Source organism: Oncorhynchus kisutch, linkage group LG17 (assembly GCF_002021735.2).
Source record: "Oncorhynchus kisutch isolate 150728-3 linkage group LG17, Okis_V2, whole genome shotgun sequence".
In the NCBI taxonomy this organism is placed as follows: domain Eukaryota; kingdom Metazoa; phylum Chordata; class Actinopteri; order Salmoniformes; family Salmonidae; genus Oncorhynchus; species Oncorhynchus kisutch.
In genome coordinates, this window is record NC_034190.2 from 55,921,514 (window position 1) to 55,944,436 (window position 22,923).

A 22,923-nucleotide genomic window follows, 5' to 3' on the forward strand; every position below is an offset into this window, starting at 1 on the left:
TTGTGACGTATTTGTAGGCATATCATTGGAAAATTGACAATAAGAGACTACATTTACCAGGTGTCCGCTCGGTGTCCTCCGTCGAAACTATTGCGTAATCTCCAGGTGCGTGCATTTTTCCATTTTGTTCAGAGGAGAAACCAAACTGCCACGAGTGATTATCATCGAATAGATATGTGAAAAACACCTTGAGGATCGATTCTAAACAACGTTTGCCATGTTTCTGTTGATATTATGGAGTTAATTTGGAAAAAAGTTTGCCGTTGTAATGACTGAATTTTCTGTGTTTTTTCTTATCCAAACGTGATGAACAAAACGGAGCGATTTCTCCTACACAAATAATCTTTTGGAAAAACTGAACATTTGCTATCTAACTGAGAGTCTCCTCATTGAAAACATCCAAAGTTCTTCAAAGGTAAATGATTTTATTTGAATGCTTTTCTTGTTTTTGTGAAAATGTTGCCTGCTGAATGCTAGGCTTAATGCTATGCTAGCTATCAATACTCTTACACAAATGCTTGTGTAGCTATGGTTGAAAAGCATTTTTTGAAAATCTGAGATGACAGTGTTGTTAACAAAAGGCTAAGCTTGTGAGCCAATATATTTATTTCATTTCATTTGCGATTTTCATGAATAGTTAACGTTGCGTTATGGTAATGAGCTTGAGGCTATAATTACGCTCCCGGATACGGGATTGCTCGTCGCAACAGGTTAAGTTAAGGGGTTAAATACATGTACAAAAATAAATAATCATGTTTCTTGATCTTTGTTACATCTCTTAGATATAGGACAGACACTTCAGAACAAACTTCCTTGCAATGTTTTTCTCCATGTAGTGAATATTTTATTCAATGTGTTTGTACAAGCTAATGGCAGTAAGGCCACATTTTTATTTCTCATCAAATAATTTTTTTATTGGGGTGGGTGGTTGGGAGAGGTTGGGGTGAGTGGTTTGGAGGGAATTGAGGTGGGTGGACTGAGGTAGGGAAGTGGCTGGGGGGTGTTGGGGGGAGGGTGGATGGGTTGTGTGGAGGGAGGGAGGGAGGGAGGGAGGGAGGGAGGGAGGGAGGGAGGGAGGGAGGGAGGGAGGGAGGGAGGGAGGGAGGGAGGGAGGGAGGGAGGGAGGGAGGGAGGGAGGGAGGGAGGGATGTGGTCATATCTTTGTACATTTAGTAAAACTTGAATAAAAATATATACAAAAAAATGTTTTTAGATTTTCTTTATACTTCAAGGGGTCTTAAAATTCTAAATCAAATAGCTAAACAATTCCATATAGCTTAGTGTACATCTTTGACTTTGAAATCCTCTACATTGCAGCCGGACTTTGGCAGAATCACTGATCTACAAATCATCTAGCCTCAGAAGCCCAGGAATTTCTAACAGAATAGTCATATTCCAATAGTCGTGTCAAAGAGGCACAATTTGTAAGGTTGGCTTTGTGAGACTGCAAAACACCTACATCCCAAATATCTGTTCATTATGTGATCAGGATTATCGGTTTTGTCCCTCGCCTTGCTCAAACTGATCCCCTCAAATATTCTACACAAATCAACCCCACACACAAATGGCTGAAGGATACCAGAAAGGTCTATGAACATGTCAAGGCCAGTACAACAATAGCTTCCTTGTGATTCTGAGACATCCAAAATGAACCAATGTGATGGACATACACTGTTATTAGCGCATCCATTTTAACAACCCCAGCTTTTGACTTCTCGGCGCTCGTAATCATTAACAAACATAATCAACGCTTAACACTACACCCAGGGGCCTAACCCACAGCAGTTTCTTTCTTTTCTGCAGGTAAAATTAGAGTGCCGTGGAGTTGCCCCATGGGAGGCTCGTTCTGACGAAGTCTTACTGGAACAGGCCGACTGGTCTTAATTATGCCAACAGCCGCTCCGAGGAACAGACTACTCCCCCCTCTCTCTCTTACAACAACAGGCAGCAATCCATGGCTGCCAGTCCCACTAATTAGTGCACGGGTATTCATTTTTCTGTCTCTCTCTCTTTATCGCTCTGAATCTCTCTCCCTCTCCCTCACACTATCCAACACACAGAGAGACGCTCAATACAAACATTACATGCACAGTACGGACTAGAGGTTGACCGATTATGATTTTTCAATGCCGATACCGATTATTGGAGGACCAAAAAAAGCTGCTGCCGATTAATCGGCCGATTTTTAAAATGTATTTGTAATAATGACAATTAGAACAATACTGAATGAACACTTATTTTAACTTAATATAATACATCAATAAACATCCATTTAGCCTCAAATAAATAATAAAACATGTTCAATTTGGTTTAAATAATGCAAAAACAAAGTGTTGGAGAGGAAAGTAAAAGTGCAATATGTGCCATGAACAAAAGCTAACGTTTAAGTTCCTTGCTCAGAACATGAGAACATATGAAAGCTAGTTAAATAAAGGTGTAAAAAAATATCTAACACATTTTTTTTTATCGGCCAAATCGGTGTCCAAAAATACCGATTTCTGATTGTTATGAAAACTTGAAATCGGCCCTAATTAATCAGCCATTCCGATTAATCGGTCGACCTCTAGTACGGACTGATCATTTCTTGGCTTCCTTTGCTCTCTCTTCAGGCTGATTTACATCAGTCCAACTCTTAAATAGGACTAATCCCTGTTCTAAGACGAGCTGCATGGAGCTCTTCTATGCTGTAATTACTCTCTTGATGATATTACAGTTGACAACTAGAGGTGTTTTATTAAAACTTGGCAAAAAAGTTCACACATTCAAATGGATGTCTTCCTGGAGAATCTAAAGCTTGGGGCAGAACAAAATTCGCTCAGTTAGAGGTTAAAAATGAGATGGGGCCCGAAGACTTTCTCACATCTAACAAAAATAATCTAGTGAGTCTCCTGTACAAAATATCTGCCCCATGGATGATTTCAAATGGTACAAATTCCCAGTAAAATCTCCTTGGAGCACAAGTGATTTACTGCATGTTGTTTCTCCTGGGCCCTCTGTGTCATGAGTCCACACTGTGGTATGCATGGCCTTCCCCTTCACAGTCTAGAAAAGCAATTGTGATTGTGATGTCTAAGTCAGCAAAACCAGTGAATGGCTGAGGTCAGAGTGAGAACACACTGGCTGCAATCCAAATGGCACCCTACTCTCTACACAGTGCAATACATCGTATGAGCCCTGGTCAAAAGGAGCTCACTATATAGGGAATAGTGTGCCATTTGAGACACACACACTGTCCACCTGCTGTGTGGCACTGATTATTTCAACCCATTCCACTCGCTCTCCCTTCACCACAATAGAGCTTGTTATTAGCTAATAGCTACATTACTACATTTGCTGCCCTAGGATATAAAACCGTACCGTAGCATGAATTATTTCCTGGCATCTAATGGAATTAACAATATTACAAATGCTTCAGACCAACAAGTTTTGCATTGGTTTCATGTGTGTGAATATACACTGAACAAAAATATAAACACAACATGTAAAGCTAAAATAAAAGATCCCAGAAATGTTCCATACACACAAAAAGCTTATTTCTCTCATATTTGGTGGACAAATTTGTTTACATCCCTGTCAGTGAGCATTTCTCCATTGCCAAGATAATCCTCCACCTGACAGGTGTGGCAGATCAACAGGTGTGGCAGCTTGCGCTGGGGATAATAAAAGACCACTCTAAAATGTGCAGCAGTTTTGTCACACAACACAATGCCACAGATGTCTCAAGTTTTGAGGAAGCGTGCAATTGGCATGATGACTGCGGGCATGTCCACCAGAGCTGTTTCCAGAAAATGAAATGTTAATTTCTCTACCAAAAGCCGCCTCCAACGTCATTTTAGAGAAATTGGTAGTACGTCTAACTGGCCACACAACCGCAGACCATGTATGGCATCGTGTGGGCAAGCAGTTTGCTGATGTCAACATTGTGAACAGAGTGCCCCATGGTGGTGGTGGGGTTATGGTATGGGCAGGCATAAGTTACGGACAATGAACACAATTGCATTTTATCGGTGGCAATTTGAATGCACAGATATACCGTGATGAGATCCTGAGGCCCAATGACATGCCATTCATCCACTGCCATCACCTCATGTTTCAGCATGATAATGCACGGCCCCATGTCACAAGGACATTTACACAACTCCTGGAAGCTGAAAATATCCCAGTTCTTCCATGGCCTGCATACTCAATAGACCTATCGCCCATTGAGCATGTTTGAGATGCTCGGGATCGACGTGTAGGACAGTGTGTTCCAGTTGCCGCCAATATCCAACAACTTCGCACAGCCATTGAAGAGGAGTGGGACAACATTCCACAGGTCATAATCAACAGCCTGACCAACTCTATGCGAAGGAGATGTGTCGTGCTGCATGAGGAAAATGGTGGTCACATCAGATACTGACTGGTTTTCTGATCCTAGCCCCTACCTTTTTTAAAGGCATATGTGACCAACAGATGCATATCTGTATTCCCATTCATGTCAAATCCATATATTAGGGCTTAATGAACATATTTAAATTGGCTGATTTCCTTTATACTTTGTGCATGATTTACTGATTCACTGTTATAATTCACTGTATCACAATTCCAGTGGGTCAGAAGTTTACATACACTAAATTGACTGTGCCGCTAAACAGCTTGGAAAATTCCAGAAAATTACATCATGGCTTTAGAAGCTTCTGATAGGCTAATTGACATAATTTGAGTCAATTGGAGGTGTATCTGTGGATGTATTTCAAGGCCTACCTTCAAACTCAGTGCCTCTTTGCTTGACATCACGGGAAAATCAAAAGAAATCAGCCAAGACCTCAGAAAAAAATGGTAGACCTCCACAAGTCTGGTTCATCTTTAAGAGCAATTTCCAAATGCCTGAAGGTACCACATTCATCTGTACAAACAATAGTACGCAAGTATAAACACCATGGGACCACGCATCTGTCATACCGCTCAGGAAGGAGATGCGTTCTGTCTCCTAGAGATGAACGTACTTTGGTGTGAAAAGTGCAAATCAATCACAGAACAACAGCAAAGGACCTTGTGAAGATGCTGGAGGAAACAGGTACAAAAGTATCTGTATCCACAGTAAAACGAGTCCTATATTGACATAACCTGAAAGGCCGCTCAGCAAGGAAGAAGCCACTGCTCCAAAACCGCCTTTACCTTCTCTAGGGTAGGGGGCAGCATTTGGAATTTTGGATGAAAAGCATGCCCAAAGTAAACTGCCTTCTACTCAGGCCCAGAAGATAGGATATGCATATAATTAGTAGATCTGTATAGAAAACACTCTAAAGTTTCCAAAACTGTTAAAATAATGTATGTGAGTATAACAGAACTGATTTGGCAGGCAAAAACCTGAGAGAAATCCATTCAGGAAGTAGGATTTTTGTTGTTGTTGAAGTTTTCTATTCAATGCCATTACAGTATCCATTGACTTAGGACTCAAATTGCATTTCCTATGCCTTCCACTAGATGTCAACAGTCTTTAGAAATTGTTTCAGGCTTGTATTCTGAAAAATGAGTGAGTAAGAGCAGTCTGAATAAGTGGACCCTGCCGTGTCAGAGAGCTTTTTCATGCACGCGACCGAGAGAGTGCCTTTCTTGTTTACCTTTTATATTGACGACGTTATTGTCCGTTTGAAATATTATCGATTATTTAGGCTAAAAACAACCTGAGGATTGAATATGAACATCGTTTGACATGTTTCTATGAACTTTACGGATACAATTTGGATTTTTTTGTCTGCCTGTTGTGACTGTGTTTGAGCCTGTGGATTACTGAAGAAAATGAGCGAACAAAATTGAGGTTTTCGGCTATAAAGAGAGACTTTATCGAACAAAAGGAACATTTATGGAATAAATGAATGTCTTCTGAGTGCAAACATATGAAGATCATCAAAGGTAAGTGATTAATTTTATCTCTATTTCTGACTTGTGTAACTCTTCTACTTGGCTGGTTACTGTTTGTAATGATTTGTCTGCTGGGCTATGTTCTCAAATAATTGTAAGGTATGCTTTCGCCGTAAAGCATTTTTTAAATCTGACACCGTGGTTGGATTCACAAGAAGTTCATCTTTAAACCTATGTGAAATAGTTGTATCTTTTCTGAATTTTTACAATGAGTATTTCTGTATTTGAATTTGGCGCTCTGCAATCTCACAGGTTGTTGGCCAGGTGGGACGCTAGCCCTAGAGACGTTAAAAGGCCAGACTACAGTTTGCAACTACACATTGGGACAAAGATCGTACTTTTTGGAGAAATGTCTCCTGGTCTGATGAAACAAAAATAGAACTGTTTGGCCATAATGAACATCGCTATGTTAGGAGGAAAATGGGGGAGGCTTGCAAGCTAAAGAACACCATCCCAAATGTGAAGCACGGGGGTGGCAGCATCATGTTGTGGGGGTGCTTTGCTGCAGGAAGGACTGGGGCACTTCACAAAATAGATGGCCTCATGAGTAGGAAAATTATGTGGATATATTGGCTTAAGGACAACAAAGGCAAGGTATTGGAGTGGCCATCACAAAGCCCTGACCTCAATCCTATAGAAAATGTGTGAGCAGAACTTAAAAAGCGTGTGCGAGCAAGAAGGCCTAAGTACCACCAGCTCTGTCAGGGGGAATGGGACAAAATTCACCCAACTTATTGTGGGAAGTTTGTGGAAGGCTACCCAAAATGTTTGACCCAAGTTAAAAATTGAAAGGCAATACTACCAAATACTAATTGAGTGTATGCAAACTTCTGACCCACTGGGAATGTGATGAAAGAAATAAAAGCTGAAATAAATCATTCTCTCTACTATTATTCTGACATTTTACATTCTTAAAAGAATGGTGATCCTAACTGACCTAAGACAGGGAATTTTACTAGGATTAAATGTCAGGAATTGTGAAAAACTGAGTAGATGTATGTACATATATAATATGTATATATATATATATATATATATATATCCTACAGACAATGATTTACGCGACCTTGGCTTGGTATATAAAACAGGCAGACAGGCATCCAGATGTCAGTTGTCGGAAAATATAGGACCTGGGTGTGGCCTCCACTTAAAGTGTTCAGCATACTGTAGGACAGAAGGACAGCTGCACTGTCTGATTTAGTTATACAAACAGTGGATTTGCCATTGCGTACCCTTATTTCCCAAAACAAACTGAACGTGCTGGATGACAGAATAGAAGACCATACACAATTACAGCTGAATAAAACATCTAGAAGTGGCAGTAGAAAAAATGTAGTTCAACTCCATTATTTTCTATCGTTTACAGACAACCTATGCAGCAATTACTTGATGTGCTGAAAGCAAAGGTAGAGAACACTAAAACATAGTACTGGTTCATATTCCAAAGTAGCACAAAGACGGCAGTAATTACAACGTTTGATGTTATTTCTAGGCTGCGGGAGCGCCACAGAGTAAGAGAGACGTATTATCACAGACATTATTCAGAGTTATTCATGGACATGTGAAAGTCTCAACTCCTTACCAATTCTCTTTTCCTTCTCCAGCAGCCCCTCTCGTGATAATTTCACAGAATTCCATTTGCCCTCAAATGTGCACGGTTCAGCTCCACCAGGTAAAATGGCTAGCTATAGGGTGTTATAGACATTATGGAGGAATTGACATGCAATGCTTTGGAGCCATATAAAAATGAAATCTGAAAAAAAGGCTTTACATTTTCTCTCATCAAGACATTTCAACCAATTATGGAGAGTGCCATGGTCAGTTGAACTGAATCATAAGGTCATTGATTAACCTCTTACTGAAATTAATTTCCTTGAAATACCTTTAAAATATGTAAGAGCAGTCACACTAAAATTAACAGTTGTATGCTAAAACAGACCCACACCATTCTTGATTCTCTGGATGCCTCATAAGCATGCTAATTAGTTACCATAACAAGGTTTGTAACCTATGTGGATTTGAAAGTAAGTAGTAAATTTGCTCTGACAAAATGCTGGCAAAGAAACATACCTTTTTATCTATATCAGAAAATGTTTTATCGTGTTTTCCAATCAAGCTTTGGTGAGACTTGTTAATTCAAGACCTATGAAAAGAAAAACGATTCCTCAGGCTGCAAATTGCTTTTCAGGGGGATAGTAAGAAACAAGAATTGTTCATTCTCCCATATTTTCAGAGATGTGATTCGGCTTGAGGATGGATATTCAAGGGGCATACTGCAGCCAGTAAATCTTTCCGGGACCTTTTTTTAGGCAAATCACCTCACCGTTAAGCCAATCATATTCTCATCTCTCCTCCCAAAATACGTCATAGGTTTAACCAGGGATCACAATGTCTAATTAGGAAGTGTGCAACAAAAACCTAAAACAGCACCTGTGTAGCTCAGTTGGTAGTTCATGGTGTTAAAAATGGGTTTGACTCCCGCTGTGGCCACCCATTTGATCATTTATACACGCACTGCTGGAAGTCGCTTTAAATAAAAGTGTCTGCTAATGGCATATTATCTTGTCATGGAAATGAGCAATCATGAGACTCTCTGGCCTCCTTTCCATCTCTGAAAGGGTATGTGTCAAAATTCCTGAGGATCCCGGCAGAAGAGCCCACCTAAAACGATTAGCTACTGATAGATCAGATATAGATATGGCCTACATTAAAGAGGTTGATGCCACTCTTAAATGAGACCGCCAGTTTGACAACAGTTTGAGATAAGAAACTGACCCTGTGCACCTTGTTAACATGAGATCAGACGGTCACAATGGTCTCCGTCTCATTTGTAATGCCAGTGAAGGCAGTTAATGTTACATGTGGGATGATTGTAATCTCGCCTTGTGAGGGACCTATCAACCAGAAGCATAGACCACCTTTAAATATTTCAAATAAATACCTGAGATTCAAGGGACCGAATACATATTTTGGAGCATTCCATTGTAGCCTATTATAGCCAACTTGATGCGTTCTTTCTTCCTGAGATACTGGCCGTGTCCTACTACCCATAATTGCATCCTAAATAGTAGGCCACTGGAGTATGCGGGAAAAAAATCATGTTTAATAGACATTTCAAACACAAAGTATACTTTAAATGCCCAGATGTCACACTCACTTTGGCTTTGACAACAGCTGATCAATTAGATATGGGGATGCACTACAGAAATCAATGTATAGTGGCGAAACAACGCAATTGTGCATGACACATTCTCAGTATGTGAAAATAGAAGTATGTGCATCTTTGAAAATCGACTATGCTTGAAATGCCAGGATATTATACTAATTTTGGTTTTTCATCTAGTAGAATTCTCTGCACACTTTTCGGGAATTTCACAGCCACAATACATTGGAAAAGGGAGGGCTGAGCGTTTTGATAAATAGCTTCACGTAAACAACAAAACAACTTGGAGGATGGCGAATAGCGAACTATTTCATGCCTGCCGTGCATTTAGCTGGCTACATGCTTTAGTAGGACTAAAGGTTATAACTGTTTGAACAGTAATGTTAGCTATAGGGTTACTTTCTTGTTGTTTAGCGATAACTTCATATTTGATATTAACCGAGTTAGCGAGCTACTTGTTGTAAATACCAGGGCTTGTGTTCAAACTGTTACAAGGTCTGATGACAATACAAGGCATTTAATTCAGTCGTGAAATCAGCAGGAGAAATGCCACAAGAAAAGGGTTTGAGTAAGTCATGTGGACATAGTTACTCCTCTTGCCAATGCACTATGCATTGCCACTAGCTGTGTTATAGCTAACGTTAGTAACGTGGCAGCCCACATTCCTATTTTCCACAGTGGTGCTGGTCACAGCTCCAAAACTCTAGGTGGCATTCTGCCCTCTCCCTAAAGTTCACAGTCATTAGCTTTGCCCACGACTGCCTTGTGTGAACTACAATCCCGACTTTAAAAACGTCAATAATCATTGTTCGCTATCTCGCTTTTGAAACATATGGCCCTTATCTTTCATCAGCGAGAAAGAAGATACACTTACTGTAGTAGTTTTGAACAGATCCATACAGCTATGGGTGTCTCCGTCTGACGAAACTACACTTCCACTACACTTCCTGAGTTACTCTTACACACAGGAGTTCGGAGCATGCTTGATAGCTAATTAGCACATGTGGCTGCCTCGTCTCCACATCTGCAAGCGATGTGGGAATCTTAACAAAACTCCACCCAACAGAAGACGCCTTCGTCCAATGACTCTTATGTGTAATGTAATGGAACCGAGAGTCCTGATCAAGAGCTAGCTAGTCCCAACACTTCTCTAATCCCCTAGCTCTCCTGATTTGTCACTGTTTATCTGTGTAGTTTCATTGCACATAAGCTGTTATGGTGAAAGTAATGGTAAAATGCACTCGTTACTGTTTCAACTTCCAATTTGACAAATTATGTGGCAGTCTAGCTATGTTTTGGTTAATGTTGTACTTAATCTTATGCCTGTTAAGAATATATGTGAAGGAGTGTGAGCTGGAGGGGCAGCTGACACCTGCATGGGTGAAAAATAAGTGGGAGAACCTCGGTCGAAAGTGTTCCACAGGGATGCTGGCCCATGTTGACCCTAATGCTTCCCACAGTTGTGTCAAGTTGGCTGGATGTCATTTGGGTGATGGACCATTCTTGACACACACGGGAAACTGTTGAGCGTGAAAAACTCAGCAGCTTTGCAGTTCTTGACACAGTCAAACCAGTGCGCCTGGCACCTGCTACCATACCCCATTCAAAGGCACTTTAATCTTTTGTCTTTCACATTCACCCTCTGAATGGCACACATACACAATCCACGTCTCAATTGTCTCAAGGCCTAAAAATCCTTCTTTAACCTGTCTTCTCCCCTTCATCTACAATAATTGAAGTGGATTTAACAAGTGACATCAATAAGGGATTACAGCATTGACCTGGTCAGTCTATGCAATAGAAAGAGCAGGTGTTCCTAATGTTTTGTACACTCAGTGTTACGTGTTAGAAACGTGCAAGTGTATTCCAGAGAAATGTACTGTACTTGGCATAATACGTTTTAATTAAATACGTTAAAAGAAAAAAGTAATCTGCACACTGCTCTTGCTAACATCACTTTTATTATGAAGCTTACGTGTCGGCCTCTTGGCCTTTGTTAGAGCTTTTTGCTTGAATAAAAACTATATTTGGTATAATAATAATTTGATTACATTTCTATAGCGCTTTTCATAATCTCAAGCACAACAAAAGCAAAAAACTAACAAGCAATAGATCATAAGTAGCCTAGCTATAGTTGGCTAGGTCAACCATACATCCTCCAAAGATGGAGATGAAGTGCCAGAGGTCAGTTCGAGAACTGAAGCAGTGGGGTGTAAAAAGATGCGTCTCTAAAACCATTTTAGTATTCATCTCACAGTGAGACACCATGATTGGGACTCATAATCATCAAAGATACGGACAATATGGACAAATAGCCCATGGCCTATTTTGATCCAACATGCTAATTCATCTGACGGGATAGCCTCTCAGAACGAGAGCAGTAGCCTACCTACCGTACAAGGTGATTGAAAATAATCCAAGAAGGTATGGATTACAGCAGCCCAGAGAGGGTCTCAGACCCCCTGAATGAGACATGAGCCCCCCTAAATTAATGAGACGATAACTGACTGAATAGACCCAGAAAAATACTATAACTAAACAAAGCATTTTTGTAATTTCTGTTGACGGAAACGAAATGTTAACTAAAAGTTCTCTGTGACTAAAATCTTACTAGTCAGTGGATTTGACAAGAGTTTCTGGAGACACTGAGAGCTTTTCAGTGTTATTTGTTTGGTCTAATCAAAAGCATGCATGACATGAGCAGGATTGTAAGGCTTTCTCTTTCAATTGGTGGAAAATATATACCATGCCCAGGTCATTCACGAGTCACCTCTCTGCCAGGCAACCGTTCTCCAATCTGGCGGCAACAAATCAATCATGTGAATAAGGCATGGCTACTCTCCCAGTGGTACAAGCTCCTGGTAGAAAAAATAGCGACATTTGGAGCCACTTTACGTATATACTCGATTCAAACAAGACAAGAATGCAATGATTTCCACGGGAAAAGACAGCGTTCGTTATATCGCTGACAGGGAGGCAGGTTGACAAGTTGACAGGGAAAAATACTACCAACCTCAAAAGACATCGGAAAGCACATCATTCCAATATATACGCTCAGGTAATAACAGATTGATAATGCTAGCTAGTTAGCTTGCTGTAACCACTACTTATGACATAACTTTGATTACAACATAGCTACGGTATGTCAAGGGACAGGGTTCCAGACTGCGACCATTTAGTCGCATTTTGCGACCCTTTGACTTCAGTGCGAGCTGAACATTCATTACATGGTCACCTCACTCAAAAGTTTCAAAACTTGTTTTTTTCTTTCTGCTAAAAGCATGATTTGATCAAACAATAAACTGCATTATCCTCATGATTCCTGTAATGAAAGTTCCTACTGTAGCCCCTTTGCCTGTTTCTCTGGGGCCTGCTTCTGTGATGAGCGAGCCACTTGATGTGCACTCTGGGAGAGGGAAAAAAGGTGTCTGTTGTATAACATTTCAAAATTCAATTGTGGGAAATACATAGCTTTGGAAGAAACTACTTTAATAATTTAATTTTCATCTCTTAATATTGAGCTCAATAGGAACTATTTTACAACGAAGATATTTGATATGGCTTTAAGATACGAAGCCCGCAACATGACACAATTGCGCATTGGCCATTGTGAGTGTAGCGCCTTGCGGTCGGTCGGATGCCAACCAGTTGCCATACCAAGCGGTGATGCAGCCATTCAAGATTAGGGCTGTGGCGTTCATGATATTTTGTCAGTCGGTGATTGTCAAGCAAATAACTGTCAGTCTCACGGTAATTGACCGTTAATCTCCTAGCTTCCATGCATAGCCTACAAGCCACTGATGCAGACTGTGAGTTGTCCTTATTTTAGGCCCTGATATGGCTACGCCTTATGGCTGTGGCCTACAGTAGTTCATTTAGCAGACAAGATTTGCTTAGAATTATGTGGCATTATTTTTTATTATTATAGAGTATGAAGAATACAATTGAATTTAGCTGAATAAAATAGAAAGGATGTGCACATGCGGCTATTCTGTGTTGAGCAGTTAACAAAGAAACAGGTCCTCCTATATTCTTAGTATTTATGCAACTTTGGTTGTGATACAAATGTTGGGTTATATGTTTGGATTTTAATAGATTCTAAAGGTTGCATGATGCGACAGTAAGGATGATTTGAAAAAAAGTGTTGCATGAAAGTCATGAGCTCCCATTTGTTTCTTGTGCAGGCTGCACACAACTCATCAGTCTCTCATTCACAATTTGACAAGCACTTCATAATATTTTCACCAGGCCTCCAATTTCCCGGCAGCATCCCCCTTGTGTGGCCGTAATTCCCCCTAAAAATGATCTTGCTCAAACTTGAAACTCACTTGCCGCCTATGTATGCCAGTTAGGCTCTACACCAGTTGTGAAGTGGATTAATGTGCTTAATTTTAAGAAGTTATGTAGCCACTTTAGTTGTGATACAAACCTTAACAAAACATATAGGCCTATGGGCTAGGCTACATGAGGTGTGCGACTATAATTGGGAAAAGTCTGGGAAAAAAGGCATGCGCTGTTTCTTGCCTTACTGCACACTCTGGGCATCATTCACAAGTGATAATACATAATTCACAAGTGACAGGCTAATATTTTCACCTATCTGACTATTCTGTATTTAATATTGTCTTCACATATACTAAATAATATATATATGAAATTAGTTTTGATTTAGAATGGACCATTATCATGCACCTGTCTCGGAACAGGGGCATGGAAAAAAAAAGGTCATATATGCCCATAAATAGCGAATGTAGGACGCTTGATAGGCTACTAATGACAATCAGCAGCATCAGAGCTTGGATAAGCCAAGTTACCGTGACCGTGAATTAGACTACGGTCATGACTCGTGTCCGCCAGTGTGGTGGTAATACGGTCACCGTAACAGCCCTAGTCAAGATGCTATCAATTGTACAGCTGTAGAACTTTTTGAGGATTTGAGGGCCCATGCCAATTATTTTCAGCCTCTTTTTTCACGATTGTGTTGGTGTGTGTGGACCATGTTAATTTCCTTAGTGATGTGGACACCGTGGAAGTTGAAGCTCTCGGCCCGCTCCACTACAGCCCTGTCGATGTTGTTGGGGGTGTGCTCGGGCCTCCGTTTCTGTAGTCTACCATCAGCTCCATTGTCTTGCTGATGTTGAGGGAGAGGTTGTTGTCCTGACACCACACTGCCAGGTCACTGACCTCCCTATAGGCTGTCTCATTGTCATCGGGGATCAGGCCTACCACGGTTGTGTCGACAGCAAACTTAATGATGGTGTTGGAATCGTGCGCAGCCACGCAGTCGTGGGTGAACAGGGAGTGCAGAAGGGGATTAAGCACGCAGCCCTGAGGGGCCCCCGTGTTGAGGGTCAGTGTGGCTGATGTGTTGTTGCCTACCCTCACCACCTGGGGACAGCCCTTCAGGAAGTCCAGGATCCAGTTGTAGAGGGAGGTGTTTAGTCCTAGGCCTGAGCTTAGTGTTGAGCTTGGAGGGCACTATGGTGTTGCGCACTGATCTGTAGTCAATTAACAGCATTCTCACATAGGTGTTACTCTTGTCCAGATGGCAGAGGGCAGTGCAGGGTGCAATAGAGATTATCTATTGAAGATAGAAGAAAATTCTGGAGCCCTATTTTAACAGTAAAATATAACAACAATACCCTATTGTCAACTCACAATTCATGACAATCACTGGATTAAGTTGCACATCAACATCTTTAATCATGCATTCCTGCTTGGACATGTTAGATGAAACAACTTATTTATTGAATAGCCTACCATCTCAGTGGTCTATTACAGAGCCTAAAGCACTGTGAATGTCTTTCTACAGTGATTTAAAAAAAATAATAGTTTGCGTGACACGGAGGAAAAAAATTGGTGTGACCAAATCATGGGCTGGTGACATGGCACCAACTGAAAAAGTTAGTAGCACCAGTTCCACCAGGGGAAAATGTTAGTCTGGAGCCCTGTCAAGGGTGTGATTTAAAAAAAATCTGCTGCAGAGTAATGTGTTCTTCTGCCAATTTGGCTGTTAGGGAGAGAATCATGCGCTAGGATGTTAGGCCGAAAAATATGTCGGCAGGACAAGGCTATGTATGTTTGTGCACATGGAAGTCAGTGATTTACGTTTATTATAGATTAATGAAGCAACACAAATGTGATGTAACTAAAAATGAATGGGCATTTAGTTGACTAAAATGGCCCACTGTTTTTGTCATTTTGACAATAACTGGACTAAATCCTTATTCAAATGACAAAAAATGCGACTAAGCTTAATAGTATTTAAGTCAAAATGACTAAGACTAGACTAAATCTAAAAAAGATTGCAAAAATGAAGACTGCCCAAAATGTAAGAAAGCCAAACTTTGGAGGGGGTCTCTAAATAATGATGATTTAACCATTATCCTATTTGTTTAAAATGTAAATCGTATGCCAGCTGCTACAGTAGAAAGCTTATTCCAAATGAAACAACAACCCCACCTCTGTGTCATGGTTAAAAACATGCTTCCCCATGTGGCTGCACTCATCATCCAGAGACCGTCCTGTATTTCAGACCCTTTTCAGATCTTTCTGTCAGATGTTCTTTCTACAAAAAAAAGGTAATTTTGTCAACAAGACTCCAAAATTAATTCAGGCAACAAGAAAGTAGACCCAATGACAATCGCCGAACGTCATAACAGTTAGGTGTTTTGTTACAGATGTCTCTTTCCATATTACTGTTTGGATGAAATTATTATTTTGGACTGAACGAACATGCGCAGGTATCCTACTTTTTGAAGTGATATGTTTGACAATAAGACGAAACCATGACTGGCTGTGTTCATGCCAAATTAAAAGATCATTTAAAAAAAATGTTTACCGTTAAATGACACGTCTTTACTAGTAGGCCCATAAAACATTTTATTGTACACGCAAGCGCGTTCACACAGGAGGTCCAGTGAAAGAAAACAGACCACCGAATGTAATTCGCACTCTGGTTATAAATGTTGGGTAACGTGAAAGTGCATTCATTCATCTGCAAGAGCAATGCATTATGATAACAGCGATATGGTTTATCAAAAGTAACGTTAGCCTAGACTGATTCTAACAGCAATCATGTAGCCTATATATTGTAGCAGGTATCCAACTTGTGTTAAACATAGCCTAAAGCAAAATAGCTATATGTTCTAGACTAGAATAGTTATATCATATGCCGAAAATGTTGACTGAATAAGATATGTAGTAGAGAAAGCCTAAACAACGTTTATGTGGAGGTGTGGGTTGTCAGGGAACGAACACCATCTCAAAACATACTTTTTGTAGAAGGAAACTAATTAAGCTTTTAAACACCACATTCCATAGCCTACACGTGCATTGCGTAAATGTTGCAGACATGCTGAAGAAGAAGCGGGGGCAGGTGAGAAAACGTGTAGTCTTCAAACTCATGGTACTACCGCACGAGGAGGACTGCACTTTGTATTTACCTTGTTCGCGTGGTAATAGTCCAACGAGCTTAGACAACTTGGATCAGAACCCACACTTGACGGGTGCGTAGGATAAAATCTCACGTCCATGTCAGGGTCTGTGAGACTGACGGCATGAAATCAGTTTCAGTGTCTTTGACTTTGACTCTATTGTTTAGCCAGGAGAGAAAGAAAAGGGGGTTGAGGTTCTCAGTGCACTCTTCCCTCACATCCGTTCGCGGTCGAACTTCTGCACCAACTCGCGTCCCGGTGATGCACAGTCCTTTTTTCGTTAGACTACAAGATGCGTCCACTTTGGAGAGCCAAATGCAGTTATCACTCAACCGTAGAACAAAAGTAACTGCAAATATCCAGATCGGTTATACTATTACGTACTCCAGAACTAATTAAATTAAATATCCCCCCTTGGTTTATGTTAAAAATATATATTTTTAAAAGCGTAAGACTCTAATAATGTTGCTTCTTTTTCCCCCGCTGTTCTCATACTCCATAGGCTTTGTCACGGAGGTGCATATTCATACATTGGTTCCAGGACAGAGAAGTGGTTGGACTGTTCTCCATATGCCATGCGACCTCTGCTGATAAACGGGAAAAGGGGGAGGGGATATTGGGGGCTGCCTTGACAACCGCTCTCCTTTCTGCAACTGCGCGATTCTGATTAGCTGGAAATGTAGTAGTGTGCACGGCTGTGCATTATAAAGAACCCACTGCTACTACAAGGTCTACTTCTTTCCAAAGGTTCCATTTGTTTTAGTGTGCCAAGCTGAAAGGAACTCGTTTGGAACCACATTCTGCTGTCAATGCATGGTTTCTTCATGGTTTTTATTTATTTTCATACTTAAACACAAACCTCTTAATGCACATATTTATGCAAAACCTAGAACCAACCATGTATTTCCAATTTAAATGCAGCTAGCATTTCGATTTGGAACCTGATCAAGAAAAGGGTTCCCTTGAAAATGATCATTTCCCTCAGCGGATTCTTCAGTACTGTACCTCATATATTTGTTATTATATTTATTATTACATGTATTAAAGTATAGCTAATTCAATGTACAATGTTTTTAGTAGGCTTTGCATCCTTTATGCAGATCTACAGTATATGCTGCATGTTACATCCATTTTAGTAATGCATTTGGAGCTGCATTGCTTTTTTAAATCATTCATGTAACCAAATGTCATCCTACGGGTGGCAAAGGGGTAATGCCACATTTATTAAACCACCAAATTAAAAATGAATAATATCCTTTATGACTTTGTTTATAAATTATTTATAAATGCCCTATAAAGCCTTTAAGTTGAAGTTTGTTTAAAGAACAACTGAAAGGATACAGAATTATTATGCAGACAGACTGGTGTGAGACAATGGGGCATAGTATTATACGAACATGTCTCAGTAAAGACCACCTCAAACTCAACGATAATTTTTGCACTATTCGTCAACAGCAGTATCGTGAGCTAGATCACATTATCCAGCTTTTACAAATACTATTGTTTTAACCCCAGCCACAATACATTTTATTTTGCATTAAAGCGGGTAGTGTTTTTGTTCCATTAATTGCCATAGAGCATTTAGTAATTAAAGGACAATAAAGCTTTAGAAGTCATTTTATTATCTTGTTTGTTTGCTAGCCCATCAATTGTTCTTTAATAATACTGATCATTAGCATTCAGAGGGCAGTGAAGGCTGCTGGGAAAGGGAGCCCTACACATACAGCACTCCACATTCCATTCCCATGAATCTATGGCACTGGGCCACGGAGTTAACCCTGTGTGGCAAATGGCAAATCTATACAGTCCGGTCCACACGACACAATCAGCATGCACTATATGCTCCAGAATGAATCAGGTCCACAACCAATCATAAGGAACATCCATCGTTTACAAATACATTGTTGTTGTCTCCCGTCAAAATAACATTATCAGTCATACATTACCCTATAAGGGGAACATCTAGAGTTTACAAATAAACTGTTGAAGGCCTATCTGTCACGCCCTGGTCTAAGTATTTTGTGTTTTTTCTTCATGTATTAGGTCAGGCCAGGGTGTGGCATGGAGTTTTTTGTATTGTGGTGTGTTTTGTCTTGGGGTTTTGGTGTGTAGATATTTGGGATTGTAGCTAGTGGGGTTTTCTAGCAAAGTCTATGGCTGTCTGGAGTGATTCTCAATCAGAGACAGGTGCTTATCATTGTCTCTGATTGGGAACCATATTTAGGCAGCCATATTCTTTGAGTTTGTCGTGGGTGATTGTCCTATTTGTCTTGATGTCCTTGTTTATGTTAGTTGACACAAGTATAGGCTGTTTTCGGTTTTCGTTTATTGTTTTTGTAGTGTTCGTGTTTAGTTCGTGTTTTATGTTTGTCTAATAAACATGGATCGCAATCGACACGCTGCAGTTTGTTCCGACTCTCCTTCATCACCACTAGAAAGCCGTAACAGAATCACCCACCACCAACGGACCAAGCAGCGTGTCAACAGGCAGGAGCAGCCCAAAGAGGAGAGGCGCTATAAGGATTTCTGGACATGGGAGGAAATCCTAAACGGAGAAGGACCCTGGGCTCAGCCTGGAGAATATCGCCGCCCCAAAGAAGAACGGGAGGCGGCGAGAGCGAAGAGGCGCCGTTATGAGGAGGCAGCACGGCGACTCGGAAGGAAGCCTGAGAATCAGCCCCAAAAATGTATTGGGGGGGGGCTCAGGGAGAGTGTGGCAGAGTCAGGAGTCAGACCTGAGCCAACTCTCCCTGTTTATCGTGAGGAGCCTAGGAGGAGACCAGAACCAGAGCCGGTGTTGGAGGTGAGCGAAACAGAGACTGTGAAGGAGTTAATGGGGAAATTGGAGGAGAGAGAAATGAGGGAGTTGCTGTGTTGGTGCTTTTTGCATGGAATTCGCCCGACGGAACGTGTCGGGGATTTGATGGCACCTGGGTTAGCGCTCCATACTCGTCCTGAGGTGCGTGTTAGTCGGCTGGTGAAGTTGGTGCCAGCCTCACGCACCAGGCCTCCTATACACATCCCTACCCTTGCACGTCCTGTGCCAACACTGCTCTCAAGATCTCCAGTACGCCTTCACAGTCTAGCCCATCCTGTGCCACCTCCACACTCCAGTCCTCCGGTAGCAGCTCCCCGCACCAGGCTTCCTGTGCGTATCATCGGTCCAGTAACACCAGCACCACGCACCAGGCCTTCAGTGCGCCTCGCCTGTTCAGCGCAGCTAGCGCTTCTCTCCTCTCCTGCGCTGCCGGAGTCTCCCGCCTGTTCAGCGCAACCAGAGTCTCTCTCCTCTCCTGCGCTGCCGGAGTCTCCCGCCTGTTCAGCGCAGACAGAGCTGCCAGCCTGCAGGGAGCAGCTGGAGCTGCCAGCCTGCATGGAGCAGCCAGAGCTGTCAGCCTGCATGGAGCAGCTAGAGCTGTCAGTCTGCATAAAGCAGCCAGAGCTGCCAGTCTGCAAGGAGCTGCCAGTCTACATGGAGCAGCCAGAGCTGTCAGTCTACATGAAGCAGCCCGAGCTGCCAGTCTGCATGAAGCAGCCAGTCTACATGGAGCAGCCAGAGCTGTCAGTCTGCATGAAGCAGCCAGAGATGTCAGTCTGCATAGAGCAGCCAGAGCTGCCAGTCTGCAAGGAGCTGCCAGTCTACATGGAGCAGCCAGAGCTGTCAGCCTACATGGAGCAGCCAGAGCTGTCAGTCTGCATGGAGCAGCCAGAGCTGTCAGTCTGCATGGAGCAGCCAGAGCTGTCAGTCTGCATGGAGCAGCCAGAGCTGTCAGTCTGCATGGAGCAGCCAGAGCTGTCAGTCTACATGAAGGAGCCCGAGCTGTCAGTCTGCATAGAGCAGCCAGAGCTGCCAGTCTGCAAGGAGCTGTCAGTCTACATGGAGCAGCCAGAGCTGTCAGTCTACATGAAGGAGCCCGAGCTGTCAGTCTGCATAGAGCAGCCAGAGCTGCCAGTCTGCAAGGAGCTGTCAGTCTACATGGAGCAGCCAGAGCTGTCAGTCTGCATGGAGCAGCCAGATATGTCAGTCTGCATGGAGCAGCCAGAGCTGTCAGTCTACATGAAGGAGCCCGAGCTGCCAGTCTACATGGAGCAGCCAGAGCTGTCAGTCTGCACGGAGCTGTCAGTCTGCACGGAGCTGTCAGTCTGCAAGGAGCTGTCAGTCTGCAAGGAGCTGTCAGTCTGTAAGGAGCTGCCAGTCTGCAAGGGGCTGCCAGTCTGCAAAGGGCTGACAGTCAATACGGAGCCGCCAGAGCTGTCAGCCTATATGGAGCAGCCAGTGCCGCCAGTCTGCCCAGCGCCGCCAGTGCCCCCAGTCTGCCCAGCGTCGCCAGTCTGCCCAGCGTCGCCAGTCTGCCCAGCGTCGCCAGTCTGCCCAGCGTCGCCAGTCTGCCCAGCGTCGCCAGTCTGCCCAGCGCCGCCAGTCTGCCCAGCGCCGCCAGTCTGCCCAGCGCCGCCAGATCTGCCATTCAGCCAGACTCTTCCAGATCTGCCAGTCGACCAGACTCTTCCAGATCTGCCAGTCGACCAGACTCTTCCAGATCTGCCAGTCGACCAGACTCTTCCAGATCTGCCAGTCGACCAGACTCTTCCAGATCTGCCAGTCGACCAGACTCTTCCAGATCTGCCAGTCGACCAGACTCTTCCAGATCTGCCAGTCGACCAGACTCTTCCAGATCTGCCAGTCGACCAGACTCTTCCAGATCTGCCAGTCGACCAGACTCTTCCAGATCTGCCAGTCGACCAGACTCTTCCAGATCTGCCAGTCGGCCAGACTCTTCCAGATCTGCCAGTCGGCCAGACTCTTCCAGATCTGCCAGTCGGCCAGACTCTTCCAGATCTGCCAGTCGGCCAGACTCTTCCAGATCTGCCAGTCGGCCAGACTCTTCCAGATCTGCCAGTCGGCCAGACTCTTCCAGATCTGCCAGTCGGCCAGACTCTTCCAGATCTGCCAGTCGGCCAGACTCTTCCAGATCTGCCAGTCGGCCAGACTCTTCCAGATCTGCCAGTCAGCCAGACTCTTCCAGATCTGCCAGTCAGCCAGACTCTTCCAGATCTGCCAGTCAGCCAGACTCTTCCAGATCTGCCAGTCAGCCAGACTCTTCCAGATCTGCCAGTCAGCCAGACTCTTCCAGATCTGCCAGTCGGCCAGGATCTGCCAACCAGCCAGGATCTGGTAGATCTACCTACCTGCCTGAGCTTTCTCTCACTCCTGAGCTTTCTCTCACTCCTGAGCTTTCTCTCACTCCTGAGCTTTCTCTCACTCCTGAGCTTTCTCTCACTCCCGAGCTTTCTCTCACTCCCGAGCTTTCTCTCACTCCCGAGCTATCTCTCACTCCCGAGCTGTCTCTCACTCCCGAGCTTCCCCTCAGTCCCGAGCTGTCCTTCAGTCCCGATCTGCTCCTCAGTCCAGTGGGTTTCTGGGTGAGGACTACTAGGCCATGGTCGGCGGCGAGGGTGGTCTATCCAGGGACGCGAGGAGAGGGGACTAAGACATCAACTGAGTGGGTTCATCGTCCACCCGGACCCTCCCTATTGTTTTGAGGTGCGTTCGGGAGTCCGCACCTTAGGGGGGGGGTTCTGTCACGCCCTGGTCTAAGTATTTTGTGTTTTTTCTTCATGTATTAGGTCAGGCCAGGGTGTGGCATGGAGTTTTTTGTATTGTGGTGTGTTTTGTCTTGGGGTTTTGGTGTGTAGATATTTGGGATTGTAGCTAGTGGGGTTTTCTAGCAAAGTCTATGGCTGTCTGGAGTGATTCTCAATCAGAGACAGGTGCTTATCGTTGTCTCTGATTGGGAACCATATTTAGGCAGCCATATTCTTTGAGTTTGTCGTGGGTGATTGTCCTATTTGTCTTGATGTCCTTGTTTATGTTAGTTGACACAAGTATAGGCTGTTTTCGGTTTTCGTTTATTGTTTTTGTAGTGTTCGTGTTTAGTTCGTGTTTTACGTTTGTCTAATAAACATGGATCGCAATCGACACGCTGCAGTTTGGTCCGACTCTCCTTCATCACCACTAGAAAGCCGTAACACTATCCTGGCAAAATATCATTATGACATAACCTACTGCAACTAAAAAATTTATTAAGATCCACATTCTTTGTTTTTTGGTTGGTAAATGCAAATCACAATAATTCTAAGGACTGGTGTGGAAGGCTTGAGTGGAAGAAGTCTGCCTTCTCTATTTGTGAACGCTGCAAGCAACAATATACAGTATGGAACAAATTGGGCACCTGAAATATTTACCTACTTTAGATAAACATTACAGTGCATTTGGAAAGCATTCAGACCACTTCACTTTTTCCTCATTTTGTTACGCTGCAGCCTTATTATAAAATTGATTAAATAAATAAAAATCCTCATCAATCTACGCATAATGACCAAATGAAAAAATATTTTGGGAAATGTTTGCAAATGTATTAA

General features: G+C 42.8%; 1 protein-coding gene across 4 annotated transcripts in view; it reads right to left on the bottom strand.

Annotated features, from left to right (window-relative positions):
* Positions 1-17,160, bottom strand: part of LOC109907949 (thymocyte selection-associated high mobility group box protein TOX) — a 134,204-nt gene extending 117,044 nt beyond the window's left edge. The window contains exons 1-2 of one of the 4 annotated variants that reach the window (XM_020506264.2): positions 16,513-16,748; positions 15,530-15,635 (exon numbers count right to left, since the gene is read on the bottom strand). In XM_020506264.2, coding sequence (XP_020361853.1) covers positions 15,530-15,562 — 33 coding nt within the window. In that variant the 5' untranslated portion in view covers positions 15,563-15,635; positions 16,513-16,748. Of the gene's footprint in view, positions 1-15,529; positions 15,636-16,512 lie in introns of all 4 variants that reach the window. The other 3 variants (XM_020506262.2, XM_020506263.2, XM_020506260.2) reach the window with 3 other exon arrangements.
* Positions 17,161-22,923: the final 5,763 nt, after the last annotated feature.